Raw genomic sequence first — 16,572 nt, 5'->3', positions numbered from 1 at the left:
CCCAACCAAATCATGAGAAAACAAAAAGATAATTACTTGACACATTGGAAAGAATTAACCAAAAAATCAGCACTCTGCCCACAAAATGAGGTGGAAACTGAGCTGCACCTCCTAACCTCCTGCCAAATATGTATGACCATATTAGAGAGACATATTTTCCTCAGATTACACAGACCCACAAACAGTTTGATAACCTCCCATATCTACTGGGTGAAATACCACAGTGTGCCGTCACAGCAGCAAGATTTGTGACCTGTTGTCACAAGAAAAGGGCAACCAGTGAAGAACAAACACCATTGTAAATACAACCCATATTTATGTTTATTTATTTTCCCTTTTGTACTTTAACTATTTGCACATCATTACAACACTGTATACAGACATAATATAACATTTGAAATATCTTTATTCTTTTGGAACTTTTGTGAGTTTAATGTTTACTGTTCATATTTTTATACTTCTGTATATTATCTAAATGTTGCTTTGGCAATGTAAACATATGTTTCCCCTGACAATAAATGCTTTTACATGTTAAATTGAATTGGGGGGGGGGGGTGAAATTAGGAATAACACAAAGGTCCTATGTGGCTCAGTCAGTAGAGCATGGAGCTTATCCATCAAGGGTTGCGGGTTCAACTCCCGCTGGGGTTACCATTTGTAAAATGTATACACGCATGACTGTTAATCGCTTTGGATAAAAGCATCTGACACACACGGGTAGGGTTGGATAGTGGGCCCTCTTGGCCCAAAGACTATTTACCATTGAGGCCTTTCACCATTTTGAAGTAGTCAACTGGATCACAGAAATATTGCAGCTATTCAATACAACTTCAGGAATGACAGGGTGCTTCAAATAGGATGGACAGACACACGGGCGGATGGACAGACAGGCAGGCGGATGGACAGACAGGCAGGCGGATGGACAGACAGGCAGGCGGATGGACAGACACACGGGCGGATGGACAGACACACGGGCGGATGGACAGACACACGGGCGGATGGACAGACACACGGGCGGATGGACAGACAGGCAGGCGGATGGACAGACACACGGGCGGATGGACAGACACACGGGCGGATGGACAGACACACGGGCGGATGGACAGACACACGGGCGGATGGACAGACAGGCAGGCGGGCAAGCAGGTACCATTAGTATCGACTCTCTGTGGCCTGGCAGTAAGCTGTCTGACATGGTACCATTAGTATAGACTCTCTGTGGCCTGTCTGACATGGTAGCATTAGTATAGACTCTCTGTGGCCTGTCTGACATGGTACCATTAGTATAGACTCTCTGTGGCCTGTCTGACATGGTACCATTAGTATAGACTCTCTGTGGCCTGTCTGACATGGTACCATTAGTATAGACTCTCTGTGGCCTGGCTGACATGGTACCATTAGTATAGACTCTCTGTGGCCTGGCTGACATGGTACCATTAGTATAGACTCTCTGTGGCCTGTCTGACATGGTACCATTAGTATAGACTCTCTGTGGCCTGTCTGACATGGTACCATTAGTATAGACTCTCTGTGGCCTGGACTGACATGGTACCATTAGTATAGACTCTCTGTGGCCTGTCTGACATGGTACCATTAGTATAGACTCTCTGTGGCCTGTCTGACATGGTACCATTAGTTTAGACTCTCTGTGGCCTGGCAGTAAGCTGTCTGACATGGTACCATTAGTATAGACTCTCTGTGGCCTGCCTGACATGGTACATGGTACCATTAGTATAGCCTGGCAGTAAGCTGTGAAAGGTGGAGGAGTTACCTGTGAAAGGAACAAAGGCGTGTCTCATGCTGACGGAGAAGGCCACGGCCCCTTCAGGAGGAGGAGCTGGAGGTCTGATCAGCCTGGAACGGCCCCGACTGAGAAGGAAGAACATCATGAGCTTATTCTGTGGATTGTTTTAAGCACCCAGGCCTACAGTCGGGAGGCCTGGAATATGAGCAGCAGCAAATACCAAACAGGTGATTGTTGAGCTGCGGCTGTTAGTGAGCATACAAATACACTTGTGGGTAAACAGTTTGGCTAGGCCTACTGAAAAGAGGAGAATCTCATCTGTCCGTAGCTACCAAAGCTATTTCTCAACTCCCAAAATTTTGTAAACAGCACCATTTTAGCCTACAGCCGGAATGTCTTGTATTGAGCCTGAATGGACATATCATTGGGTGAGTCAATGAGTGGACATATCATTGGGTGAGTCAATGAGTGGACATATCATTGGGTGAGTCAGTGAGTGGACATATCATTGGGTGAGTCAATGAGTGGACATATCATTGGGTGAGTCAGTGAGTGGACATATCATTGGGTGAGTCAATGAGTGGACATATCATTGGGTGAGTCACATATCATTGGGTGAGTCAGTGAGTGGACATATCATTGGGTGAGTCAGTGAGTGGACATATCATTGGGTGAGTCAATGAGTGGACATATCATTGGGTGAGTCAGTGAGTGGACATATCATTGGGTGAGTCAGTGAGTGGACATATCATTGGGTGAGTCAGTGAGTGGACATATCATTGGGTGAGTCAGTGAGTGGACATATCATTGGGTGAGTCAATGAGTGGACATATCATTGGGTGAGTCAGTGAGTGGACATATCATTGGGTGAGTCAGTGAGTGGACACCCAAAAGTACTCGTTACATTTTGAATGCTTTGGACAGGAAAATGGGCCAATTTGCGCACTTGGTTATCCCTACTGCCTCTGATCTGTCAGACTCAATAAACAGAAATGCAGCTTTTGTAAATGATGTCTGAGTGTTGGAGTGTGTCCCTGGCAATCTGTAGTGATGTCTGAGTGTAAGAGTGTGCCCCCTGGCTATCCGTGATGATGTCTGAGTGTAGGAGTGTTCCCCATGGCTATCTGTAATGATGTCTGAGTGTTGGAGTGTGTCCCTGGCTATCTGTAATGATGTCTGAGTGTTGGAGTGTGTCCCTGGCTATCTGTAATGATGTCTGAGTGTTGGAGTGTTCCCCTGGCTATCTGTAATGATGTCTGAGTGTTGGAGTGTGTCCCTGGCTATCTGTAATGATGTCTGAGTGTTGGAGTGTGTCCCTGCTGTCTATCTGTAATAATGTCTGAGTGTTGGAGTGTGTCCCTGGCTATCTGTAATGATGTCTGAGTGTTGGAGTGTGTCCCTGGCTATCTGTAATGATGTCTGAGTGTTGGAGTGTGTCCAACGCTATCTGTAATGATGTCTGAGTGTTGGAGTGTGTCCCTGGCTATCTGTAATGATGTCTGAGAACATTCGTGTGTCCATTTGAGTGTGCCCTGGCTATCTGTAACGATGTCTGAGTGTTGGAGTGTACCCCTGGCTATCTGTACCTCTGTATTTTAAAACAAGAAAATGGTGCTGTCTGCTTTGCTTAATTTAAGGAATTTGAAATGATTTATATATTTGATAAATTACATTTACTTTTAATAGTTAAATATATTTAGAACCAAATACTTTCTGACTTTTCCTGAAGTAGTATTTTACTGGGTGACTTTTACTTGAGTAACTTTCTATGAAGATATCTTTACTTTTACTACAGTATGACTATTGGGTACTGGTTATTCCCACCCAGTCCGGCATCCATCTTGTCAAGGTTAGGATTAGTAGTTACAGATAGTTTAACAGTATAATAAATAAATAAATAGTTATTCCCACCCAGTCCGGCAGCCATCTTGTCAAGGTTAGTAGTTATAAATTGCTATTCCCACCCAGTCCGGCAGCCATCTTGTCAAGGTTAGTAGTTATAAATTGCTATTCCCACCCAGTCCGGCAGCCATCTTGTCAAGGTTAGTAGTTATAAATTGCTATTCCCACCAAGTCCGGCATCCATCTTGTCAAGGTTAGGATTAGTAGTTACAGATAGTTTAACAGTATAATAAATAGTTATTCCCACCCAGTCCGGCGGCCATCTTGTCAAGGGTTAGTAGTTATAAATTGCTATTCCCACCAAGTCCGGCGGCCATCTTGTCAAGGTTAGGATTAGTAGTTATAAATAGTTATTCCAACCCTGTCCGGCGTCCATCTTGTGAGGTTAGGTTATCCTCCCCACAGAGGCCATCTGGATCTCAAAGTCCTTGCAGCCATCTTGCCTGTGCACAGACACGTTAAATGATAGTTATAACATTACATATTCCACCAAGTCATCTCCAGATAGCTAGGTGGACCAGTCTTGTACATTCATCTCCAGATAGCTAGGTGGATTAGTAGTTTCATCAGATAGTTTGGACAGTATAATTCAACAGATAGATTACCTGTCCAGTGTGTGTGTGTTTACCTGTAGCAGTGTGTGTTACCTGTAGCAGTGTGTGTGTGTTTGTTACCTGTCTTGTCAGCAGGTGTAAGTGTATTTGTTACCTGTCCGGCAGTCTTGTCAAGTGTTTGTTACCTAAATTGCCTAGCAGTTCCTGTAGCAGTGTGTGTTTGTTACCTGTAGCAGTGTGTGTGTGTTACCTGTAGCAGTGTTGTCCTGTTAGCAGTGTTGTGGATTAGTAGTGTACAGATAGTTTAACAGTATAGTAAATAGTTATTCCCACCTGTAGCAGTCCGTGTGTGCTACCTGTAGCATCTTGTGTGCAAGCAGTGTAGCAGTGTTGAGTGTAGCAGTGTGTGACCTGTAGCAGCGTGTGTGTGTTTGATGTAAACAGTGTAATGTGTTTGTTACCTGTAGCAGTGTGTGTGTTTGTTAAGGTGTGTGTTTGGATGTTGCAGTGTGTCCCACCAAGTGTGTGTTTGTTACCTGTAGCAGTGTGTGTTTAACAGTTACCTGTAGCAGTTGTTACCATCAGTGTGTCAGCAGTGTGTAGGGTTACCTGTAGTGTGTGTTGTAACAGTAAATAGTTATTCCAGTGTGTGTGTTACCTGTAGCAGGTCCTGTAGCAGTGTAAATGTAGTGTTACCATAGCTGTGTGATACCTGTAGCAGCGTGGTGTGTCCTCCTGTGTGTTACCTGTAGCCACCTGTAGAGTGCCATAGCTGGTGTCTCAAAGTGTGTGTGTGTTACCTTCGTGTGTGTTACCTGTACAGTGTGTCTGGATGTTTGTGTTACCTGTAGCAGTGTGACCTGTGAGCTCACTGTGCAGTGTGCAGCAGTGTGTGTTACACGCAGTGTGTGTTACAGACACCTGTAGCAGTGTGTGATACCTGTTAGCAGTGTTACAGACAGTGTGTGTGTGTTACCTGTAATGATCAGTGTGTGTCTACATGTACATTGTAGTCAGTGTGTGTTTACCTGTAGCAGTGTGTGTTTACATCTCCAGATAGCTGTAGCAGTGTGGACCAGCAGTCATAGTCAGTACAGTGTGTGTGTTACCTGTCACCTCCAGATAGCTAGCAGTGGACCAGTCATAGTCAGTACATTCATCTCCAGATAGCTAGTGTGGACCAGTCAGTAGTCAGTACATTCAGTGTGTGTGTATTTTACCAGATAGCTAGGTGGACCAGTCAGTGTGTGTGTGTTACCTGTCAGGACATTCATCTCCAGATAGCAGTAGGTGTGTTACCTGTAGCATAGTGTGTTTGTACATGTCAGCTCCAGATAGCCTAGCAGTGTGACCTGTCAGTGTCAGTACATTACCTGTAGCATCCTGTAGCAGATAGCAGTGTGTGTTACCTGTAGGTGTGTTACCTGTAGCAGTGTGTGTTACCTGTAGCAGTGTGTTACCTGTCAGTGTGTTACCTGTAGCAGTGTGTTACCTGTAGCAGTGTGTTATCTCCAGATAGCAGTGTGTTTACCTGTAGCAGTGTGTGTTACCTGTAGCAGTGTGTTTGACCTGTCATAGTTCAACTCAGTGTGTGTTACATTCATCTGTGTTACCTGATAGCAGTGTGTGTTTACCTGTAGCAGTGTGTGTTACCTGTAGCAGTGTGTTACCTTAAGTGTCCTGATAGCAGGTGTGACCAGTCAGTGTGTCACCTGTAGCAGTTCATCAGTCCTGATAGCAGTGTGTGTGTTACCTGTCAGTGTGTCAGTACCTTCATCTCCAGATAGCTAGGTGGACCAGTCATAGTCAGTGTGTGTACATGTCATCTGTGTTACCAGATAGCAGTGTGTGTTACCAGTCATAGTGTACCTTTTAAAACAGTGTGTCATTACTGTACAGATGTAGATTACCTGTAGCAGTGTGTGTGTGTGTTACCTGTAGTGTGTTTTGTTAGTAGCAGTGTGTTTATTACCTGTAGCAGTGTGTTTTTACCTGTAGCAGTGTGTGTGTGTGTTACCTGTAGCAGTGTGTGTTACCTGTTTGTGTTACCTGTAGCAGTGTGTGTTTGTTACCTGTAGCAGTGTGTGTGTGTTGTGTTACCTGTAGCAGTGTGTTACCTGTGTGTTTGTTACCTGTAGCAGTGTGTTACCTGTGTGTTACCTGTAGCAGTGTGTGTGTGTGTTACCTGTAGCAGTGTGTGTTTGTTACCTGTAGCAGTGTGTGTTTGTTACCTGTAGCAGTGTGTGTGTGTTACCTGTAGCAGTGTGTGTTACCTGTAGCAGTGTGTGTTACCTGTAGCAGTGTGTGTGTGTTTGTTACCTGTAGCAGTGTGTGTTTTGTTACCTGTAGCAGTGTGTGTGTGTTTGTTACCTGTAGCAGTGTGTGTGTGTTACCTGTAGCAGTGTGTGTGTGTTACCTGTAGCAGTGTGTGTTGTTACCTGTAGCAGTGTGTGTTACCTGTAGCAGTGTGTGTTACCTGTAGCAGTGTGTGTTTCCTGTAGCAGTGTGTGTTACCTGTAGCAGTGTGTGTTGTGTTACCTGTAGCAGTGTGTGTGTGTGTGTTACCTGTAGCAGTGTGTTACCTGTGTTACCTGTAGCAGTGTGTGTGTGTACCTGTAGCAGTGTGTGTTACCTGTAGCAGTGTGTGTTACCTGTGCAGTGTACCTGTAGCAGTGTGTGAGTGTTACCTGTAGCAGTGTGTGTGTGTGTTTGTTACCTGTAGCAGTGTGTTTGTTACCTGTAGCAGTGTGTGTGTGTGTTACCTGTAGCAGTGTGTGTTTGTACCTGTAGCAGTGTGTTTTGTTACCTGTAGCAGTGTGTTTGTTTACCTGTGTGTTACCTGTAGCAGTGTGTACCTGTAGCAGTGTGTTACCTGTAGCAGTGTGTGTTACCTGTAGCAGTGTGTGTTACCTGTAGCAGTGTGTGTTACCTGTAGCAGTGTGTTACCTGTAGCAGTGTGTTTGTTACCTGTAGCAGTGTGTGTTACCTGTAGCAGTGTGTGTTACCTGTAGCAGTGTGTGTGTGTTACCTGTAGCAGTGTGTGTGTGTTACCTGTAGCAGTGTGTGTGTGTTACCTGTAGCAGTGTGTGTGTGTTACCTGTAGCAGTGTGTGTGTGTGTTACCTGTAGCAGTGTGTGTGTGTTACCTGTAGCAGTGTGTGTGTGTTACCTGTAGCAGTGTGTGTGTGTTACCTGTAGCAGTGTGTGTGTTAGCAGTGTGTTACCTGTAGCAGTGTGTTACCTGTAGCAGTGTGTGTTACCTGTAGCAGTGTGTGTTACCTGTAGCAGTGTGTTACCTGTAGCAGTGTGTTTGTTACCTGTAGCAGAGTGTGTTACCTGTAGCAGTGTGTTTGTTACCTGTAGCAGAGTGTGTTACCTGTAGCAGAGTGTGTTACCTGTAGCAGTGTGTTACCTGTAGCAGTGTGTGTCTGGGAGACAGGATGTATTCTATCCATAACCAGCAGGGGGTGATGTCGTTTCTCTCTCTGCAGGGGAAACACCACCGTTGTCAAGGCGTTGGTGATCCTCCTCCACTCCAGAATCACCCCCGGCAACGGGTGGAGGGAACTGAGCTTCTCCAGGATGTCCTGATGATGTCACCTTTTATTCACATATGATGTCACAGAGCAGGACCAATAACTTCACTGTCTGTCTGTCTGTCTGTCTGTCTGTCTGTCTGTCTGTCTGTCTGTCTGTCTGTCTGTCTGTCTGTCTGTCTGTCTGTCTGTCTGTCTGTCTGTCTGTCTGTCTGTCTGTCTGTCTGTCTGTCTGTCTGTCTGTCTGTCTGTCTGTCTGTCTGTCTGTCTGTCTGTGTTACCTTGGTGGTACTGAACGGTTTCCCCAACCCGGCGCGTCCTGTTCCTCTCCTGCTGTACCCCAGGGTCTTCTTACCCCTCCCCCCACTCAAATCACAGCTGGGAGGCAGGCGCAGCTCACGGAACAACACCTGACACACAGAGACACACACACAGTGTGTGTTTGTAGCAGTACCCAGAGACAGAAACACCCACACACAGAGACAGACACCCACACACAGAGACAGACACCCACACACAGAGACAGACACCCACACACAGAGACAGACACCCACACACACACACCCACACACAGAGACAGACACCCACACACACACACCCACACACAGAGACAGACACCCACACACACACACCCACACACAGAGACAGACACACACACACCCACAACAGAGTAGGAGGAACAGACAGACAAACAGACATGATGATGCAGAACCTTAGAACAATACTTCTCTCCCCTTGAGATGTTGTGGTAACCTTGGCGATACCCTGAACACCTAGTGTAGACCATGATGATACCCTGAACACCTAGTGTAGACCATGATGATACCCTGAACACCTAGTGTAGACCATGATGATACCCTGAACACCTAGTGTAGACCATGATGATACCCTGAACACCTAGTGTAGACCATGATGATACCCTGAACACCTAGTGTAGACCATGATGATACCCTGAACACCTAGTGTAGACCATGATGATACCCTGAACACCTAGTGTAGACCATGATGATACCCTGAACACCTAGTGTAGACCATGGTGATACCCTGAACACCTAGTGTAGACCATGGTGATACCCTGAACACCTAGTGTAGACCATGATGATACCCTGAACACCTAGTGTAGACCATGGTGATACCCTGAACACCTAGTTTAGACCTTGGTGATACCCTGAACACCTAGTTTAGACCTTGGTGATACCCTGAACACCTAGTCAAGACCATGATGATACCTGAACACCAAACCATGGTGATACCCTGAAATATCTGGTGGTCTGGAGGTAGATTTTGGGATACCCTGAACACCTACTGTAGACCTCCCTACCTGTGCCACATCCTCGGTGCTAGTCAGAGAGAAGTTGTGTCCAGCAAGGCTGTAGGCCTGTGTCTCCAGAGCTGACAGCTTGGCCTGCATCACCCTGTTTCTGCCAAAACCATTGATACCTCCCTAGCTGTAGACCATGAATCCCATGAACAGCTCTAGTGCAGCCCATGGCACACCTGGGACACCATCTCCACACTGGGAACACATCTACACCTAGTGTACACCAGATGACACCCTGACACCTAGTCAAAACCAGATGATACCCTGAACACCTAGTGTAGACCATGAGATGATGCCCTGAACACCTAGAGAGACCTTGGCGATACCCTGAACACCTAGTGAGACCATGATGATACCCTGAACACCTAGTGTAGACCATGATGATACCCTGAACACCTAGTGTAGACCATGAGATACCCTGAACACCTAGTGTAGACCATGAGATACCCTGAACACCTAGTGTAGACCATGATGATACCTGAACACCTAGTGTAGACCATGGTGATACCCTGAACACCTAGTGTAGACCATGGTGATACCCTGAACACCTAGTGTAGACCATGGAGATACCCTGAACACCTAGTTTAGACCTTGGAGACCCTGAACACCTAGTGTAGACCATGATGATAGAGACCTAGAGAACCATGAGATACCCTGAACACCTAGTGAGACCAGATGATACCCTGAACACCTAGTGAGAGACCATGAGATACCCTGAACACCTAGTAGAGATGACCATGTGATACCCTGAACACCTAGTGTAGACCATGAGATACCCTGAAACCCCTGAGAGACCATGGTGATACCCTGAACAGAGTGTAGACCATGAGAGACCCTGAACAGGGGAACACCTAGTTTAGAGGAGACCATGATGATACCCTGAACACCTAGAGGAGACCATGGAGATACCCTGAACACCTAGTGTAGACCATGGTGATACCCTGAACACCTAGTGTAGACCTTGAGAGACCCTGAACACCTAGTGTAGACCATGATGATACCCTGAACACAGAGAGAGATGAGAGAGAGAAGACCTAGAGCAGACCATGGTGATAGAACACCTAGTGAGACCAGAGAGAAGACAGAGACACCTAGTGTAGACCATGATGACACCCTGAGAGACCTAGAGTAGACCATGGTGATACCCTGAACACCTAGTGAGACCAGAGAGACAGAGACACCTAGTGTAGACCATGATGATAGAACACCTAGTGAGACCAGGAGAGAGAGAGAGAGAGAGAGATGGTGATACCCTGAACAGAGAGAGACCAAGAGAGAGAGAGAGATAAAGAGACCTTGAGAGAGAACACCTAGTGAGAGAGATACCCTGAATACCTAGTTTAGACCTTGGTGAGAGAACAGAGAGAGACCATGGTGATACCCTGAGACACCTAGTTTAGACCTTGAGAGAGAACACCTAGAGAGAGAAAGACCCTGAGACCTAGAGAGACCATGATGATAGTTAGAAAGAAATATCTGGTGGTCTGGAGGTGATTGGTGAGACCATGGTGATACCTGAACACTAGTGTAGACCATGGATACCCTGAACACCTAGTGTAGACCATGATGATACCTGAACACCTAGTGTAGACCAATGATACCCTGAACACCTGAACACCCTGAGTGGACCTCTGGAGGTGATTTTTTTAGACCTTGGTGATACCCTGAACCCTAGTGTAGACCCCCTGAGAGAGAGAGAGAGAAAGACAGAGAGAGAGAGAGTCCAGAGAGAGAAAGACTGAGTCTCCAGAGCTGAGAGAGGCCTGCATCAGAGAGCCTGTCACATTCCTCCCAGCTGAAGCCAATCCCATTCAGCTCCAGCAGCGCCAGGCACACCTGGGAACGCATCTCCACACTGCGGAACACATCTACATACACACAGATGACAGACACCCCAGAGAGAGAGGACAAGAGAGAGAGAGAGAGAGAGAGACAGAGAGAGAGAGAGAGAGAGAGACAGAGAGAGAGAGAGAGAGGAGACAGAGAGAGAGAGAGAGAGAGAGAGAGAGAGAGAGAGAGAGAGAGAGAGAGAGAGAGAGAGAGAGAGAGAGAGGGAGAGGAGAGAGAGAGAGAGAGAGAGAGAGAGAGAGAGAGAGAGAGAGAGAGAGAGAGAGAGAGAGAGAGAGAGAGAGAGAGAGAGAGACAGAGAGAGAGAGAGAGAGAAGACAGAGAGACAGAGAGACAGAGAGAGAGAGAGAGAGAGAGACAGAGAGAGAGAGAGAGAGAGAGAGAGACAGAGAGACAGAGAGATAGAGACAGAGAGATAGAGACAGAGAGAGAGAGAGAGAGAGAGAGAGAGAGAGAGAGACAGAGAGGAGACAGAGAGGAGACAGAGAGGAGACAAAGAGGAGACAGAGAGGAGACAGAGGGACAGAACAGAAACAGAATGATCAAAAACTGAGACATAAGGTAGAAGTCCAGCTGTCAGATGTGTTCCTTACCTATCAGTCCATCTTTCTCCAGCAGGGTAGTGAGGTGACCCATGGTGCTGTGTATTAGCACGCTGTCTATGGCTGCTCGTAGGCGAGGGGAGTGTGTGTGTCCATCCAGCAGCGGTAGTTCTGAGGGACAGTAGCAGGTGACCATGTTGGTTAGAGTTCTCTCCTCACTACCCGGGTCCAACAGCCAAGACGCCACCTAAACTCACACAGACACACACAGATACACAGATAGACAGACACACGCACACAGATAGACAGACACACAAAGACAGACGATAGACACAGATAGACACACACACAGTTAGATAAAACTCCACCTACACAGCTTGTATATAAATGTCTGTGTGTGTGTGTGTATCTGTACCTTCATGTCTTCACAGGGTCCTTCCAAGGAGATACCATAGCTCAGCACCAGTGTCTTGTATACCTGGATGATGTCATAAGTCATGACCACACCCCCTGCCCCGTCGGCCAATGACTTACTCAGACAGGCTCTCATCTGCTCCACCCTCTCTCCAACTGGCAAATCAGCAGCCAGCGGGGGCGGGGCCAGACTGGAGCTCATCTCTGTGGGACAGTAATTCCATGTTCATGACATGTCAGATTGAAAACACAACCTGTAGATGGTTTCAACTACCTCAGAACACCAGTACAGCTTCACGTGGCTTCAACTATCTCAGAACACCAGTACAGCTTCACATGGCTTCAACTACCTCACATGGCTTCAACTATCTCACATGGCTTCAACTACCTCAGATGCTGTCACAGTTACCAGCCCTTTCAAGCTTAACATCCTTATCATTTATCGCCGCTCCAGGTTCCAGGTTATAATAATAATAATAATATATGCCATCGGAGAGTTCATCATTCTCATGAGCTTGATGCCTTGATAAGCTCCTTTCCTGAGGACGGCTCACCTCTCACAGTTCTGGGCGACTTTAACCTCCCCACGTCTACCTTTGACTCATTCCTCTCTGCCTCCTTCTTTCCACTCCTCTCCTCTTTTGACCTCACCCTCTCACCTTCCCCCTACTCACAAGGCAGGCAATACGCTCGACCTCATCTTTACTAGATGCTGTTCTTCCACTAACCTCATTGCAACTCCTCCAAGTCTCCGACCACTACCTTGTATCCTTTTCCCTCTCGCTCTCATCCAACACCTCCCAAACTGCCCCTACTCGGATGGTATCGCGCCGTCCCAACCTTCGCTCTCTCCCCCCGCTACTCTCTCCTCTTCCATCCTATCATCTCTTCCCTCTGCTCAAACCTTCTCCAACCTATCTCCTGATTCTGCCTCCTCAACCCTCCTCTCCTCCCTCTCTGCATCCTTTGACTCTCTATGTCCCCTATCCTCCAGGCCGGCTCGGTCCTCCCCTCCCGCTCCGTGGCTCGATGACTCATTGCGAGCTCACAGAACAGGGCTCCGGGCAGCCGAGCGGAAATGGAGGAAAACTCGCCTCCTGCGGACCTGGCATCCTTTCACTCCCTCCTCTCTACATTTTCCTCCTCTGTCTCTGCTGCTAAAGCCACTTTCTACCACTCTAAATTCCAAGCATCTGCCTCTAACCCTAGGAAGCTCTTTGCCACCTTCTCCTCCCTCCTGAATCCTCCTCCCCCCCCCCCCTCCCTCTCTGCAGATGACTTCGTCAACCATTTTGAAAAGAAGGTCGACGACATCCGATCCTCGTTTGCTAAGTCAAAACGACACCGCTGGTTCTGCTCACACTGCCCTACCCTGTGCTCTGACCTCTTTCTCCCCTCTCTCTCCAGATGAAATCTCGCGTCTTGTGACGGCCGGCCGCCCAACAACCTGACCGCTTGACCCTATCCCCTCCTCTCTTCTCCAGACCATTTCCGGAGACCTTCTCCCTTACCTCACCTCGCTCATCAACTCATCCCTGACCGCTGGCTACGTCCCTTCCGTCTTCAAGAGAGCGAGAGTTGCACCCCTTCTGAAAAAACCTACACTCGATCCCTCCGATGTCAACAATTACAGACCAGTATCCCTTCTTTCTTTTCTCTCCAAAACTCTTGAATCTGTCTCCTCACCACGCGCTCTCACCACTGGTGTCCCCCAGGGCTCTGTTCTAGGCCCTCTCCTATTCTCGCTATACACCAAGTCACTTGGCTCTGTCATAACCTCACATGGTCTCTCCTATCATTGCTATGCAGACGACACACAATTAATCTTCTCCTTTCCCCCTTCTAATGACCAGGTGGCGAATCGCATCTCTGCATGTCTGGCAGACATATCAGTGTGGATGACGGATCACCACCTCAAGCTGAACCTCGGCAAGACGGAGCTGCTCTTCCTCCCGGGGAAGGACTGCCCGTTCCATGATCTCGCCATCACGGTTGACAACTCCATTGTGTCCTCCTCCCAGAGCGCCAAGAACCTTGGCGTGATCCTGGACAACACCCTGTCGTTCTCAACCAACATCAAGGCTGTGGCCCGTTCCTGTAGGTTCATGCTCTACAACATCCGCAGAGTACGAACCTGCCTCACACAGGAAGCGGAGCAGGTCCTAATCCAGGCACTTGTCATCTCCCGTCTGGATTACTGCAACTCGCTGTTGGCTGGGCTCCTGCCTGTGCCATTAATCCCCTTCAACTCATCCAGAACGCCGCAGCCCGTCTGGTGTTCAACCTTCCCAAGTTCTCTCACGTCACCCCGCTCCTCCGTTCTCTCCACTGGCTTCCAGTTGAAGCTCGCATCCGCTACAAGACCATGGTGCTTGCCTACGGAGCTGTGAGGGGAACGGCACCTCAGTACCTCCAGGCTCTGATCAGGCCCTACACCCAAACAAGGGCACTGCGTTCATCCACCTCTGGCCTGCTCGCCTCCCTACCACTGAGGAAGTACAGCTCCCGCTCAGCCCAGTCAAAACTGTTCGCTGCCCTGGCCCCCAATGGTGGAACAAACTCCCTCACGACGCCAGGACAGCGGAGTCAATCACCACCTTCCGGAGACACCTGAAACCCCACCTCTTTAAGGAATACCTAGGATAGGATAAGTAATCCCTCTCACCCCCCTTTAAGATTTAGATGCACTATTGTATAGTGACTGTTCCACTGGCTGTCATAAGGTGAATGCACCAATTTGTAAGTCCTCTGGATAAGAGCGTCTGCTAAATGACTTAAATGTAATGTAAATGTAACTACCTCACGGCTTCAACTACCTCAGATGGCTTCAACTACCTCACATGGCTTCAACTACCTCACATGGCTTCAACTACCTCAGATGGCTTCAACTACCTCACATGGTTTCAACTACCTCAGATGGTTTCAACTACCTCAGATGGTTTCAACTACCTCAGATGGCTTCAACTACCTCAGATGGCTTCAACTACCTCACATGGCTTCAACTATGACGGCCTAGGAACAGTGGGTTAACTGCCTGTTCAGGGGCAGAACGACAGATTTGTACCTTGTCAGCTCGGGGGTTTGAACTTGCAACCTTTCGGTTACTAGTCCAACGCTCTAACCACTAGGCTACCCTGCCACCCCCGAGCTGCTGCACCACCTACACCACCCGTTGTTACAGGAAGGCCATAAAGATCATCAAGGACATCAACCACCCGAACCACTGCCTGTTCACCCCGCTATCATCCAGAAGGCGAGGTCAGTACAGGTGCATCAAAGCTGGGACCGAGAGACTGAAAAACAGCTTCTATCTCAAGGCCATCAGACTGTTAAATAGCCACCACTAACATTGAGTGGCTGCTGCTGTCATTGACACTGACCCAACTCCAGCCATTTTAATAATGGGAATTGATGGGAAATGATGTAAATATATCACTAGCCACTTTAAACAATGCTACCTTATATAATGTTACTTACCCTACATTATTCATCTCATATACATATGTATATACTGTACACAACATCGCTGCATCCTTATGTAACACATGTATCCTTTAACTATGCCACTTTGTTTACTTTGTCTACATACTCATCTCATATGTATATACTGTACTCGATACCATCTACTGTATGCTGCTCTGTACCATCACTCATTCATATATCCTTATGTACATGTTCCTTATCCCCTTACACTGTGTATAAGACAGTAGTTTTGGAATTGTTAGTTAGATTACTTGTTGGTTATCACTGCATTGTCGGAACTAGAAGCACAAGCATTTCGCACACTCGCATTAACATCTGCTAACCATGTGTATGTGACAAATAAAATTTGATTTGATTTGATTTGTATGTGCATGCGTGTGTGTGTGTGTGTGTGTGTACCGGTACTCTGCTGCTGTAGTAGTGATATGTAGTAACAGTCTGTTCCTCCCCAGCAGACAGCCAGTCCTGTTAACACCACACCTCCTGAGGAACACCGGGAAGACCTACCACATCATAGAAACATGAATAACTAACTCAGTCATAGAAACAGCAATATCTCTCAATAAGCTTATGTAGTCGGGTGTGTGTGTCAGGCCTGGAATTACATGCACACCAACATCCTGTTATAGGTTTACATGCACACCAACATCCTGTTATAGCTTTACATGCACACCAACATCCTGTTATAGGTTTACATGCACACCAACATCCTGTTATAGCTTTACATGCACACCAACATCCTGTTATAGCTTTACATGCACACCAACATCCTGTTATAGCTTTACATGCACACTAACATCCTGTTATAGCTTTACATGCACACCAACATCCTGTTATAGGTTTACATGCACACCAACATCCTGTTGTAGCTTTACATGCACACCAACATCCTGTTATAGGTTTAAATGCACACCAACATCCTGTTATAACTTTACATGCACACCAACATCCTGTTATAGGTTTAAATGCACACCAACATCCTGTTATAGCTTTACATGCACACCAACATCCTGTTATAGCTTTACATGCACACCAACATACTGTTATAGCTTTACATGCACACCAACATCCTGTTATAGGTTTAAATGCACACCAACATCCTGTTACAGGTTTACATGCACACCAACATCCTGTTATAGCTTTACATGCACACCAACATCCTGTTACAGGTTTACATGCACACCAACATCCTGTAAGAGCGTCTGCTAAATGACTTAAATGTAAATGTA

The 16,572-nt window shown here is 47.1% G+C and overlaps 1 protein-coding gene across 1 annotated transcript in view; it reads right to left on the bottom strand.

Annotated features, from left to right (window-relative positions):
• LOC124006930 (DNA polymerase theta-like) overlaps positions 1-15,835 on the bottom strand; it is a 43,689-nt gene extending 27,854 nt beyond the window's left edge. Inside the window, exons 1-9 of the mRNA XM_046317118.1 lie at positions 15,743-15,835; positions 11,862-12,064; positions 11,498-11,693; positions 10,810-10,924; positions 9,057-9,156; positions 8,017-8,145; positions 7,576-7,786; positions 4,007-4,058; positions 1,772-1,869 (exon numbers count right to left, since the gene is read on the bottom strand). Coding sequence (XP_046173074.1) covers positions 1,772-1,869; positions 4,007-4,058; positions 7,576-7,786; positions 8,017-8,145; positions 9,057-9,156; positions 10,810-10,924; positions 11,498-11,693; positions 11,862-12,062 — 1,102 coding nt within the window. The 5' untranslated portion in view covers positions 12,063-12,064; positions 15,743-15,835. The remainder of the gene's footprint in view (positions 1-1,771; positions 1,870-4,006; positions 4,059-7,575; positions 7,787-8,016; positions 8,146-9,056; positions 9,157-10,809; positions 10,925-11,497; positions 11,694-11,861; positions 12,065-15,742) is intronic.
• Between the last annotated feature and the right edge of the window lie 737 nt (positions 15,836-16,572).

This window comes from Oncorhynchus gorbuscha, linkage group LG20, assembly GCF_021184085.1.
Source record: "Oncorhynchus gorbuscha isolate QuinsamMale2020 ecotype Even-year linkage group LG20, OgorEven_v1.0, whole genome shotgun sequence".
Taxonomy (NCBI): domain Eukaryota; kingdom Metazoa; phylum Chordata; class Actinopteri; order Salmoniformes; family Salmonidae; genus Oncorhynchus; species Oncorhynchus gorbuscha.
This window is presented reverse-complemented; position numbering and strand designations above follow the sequence as displayed.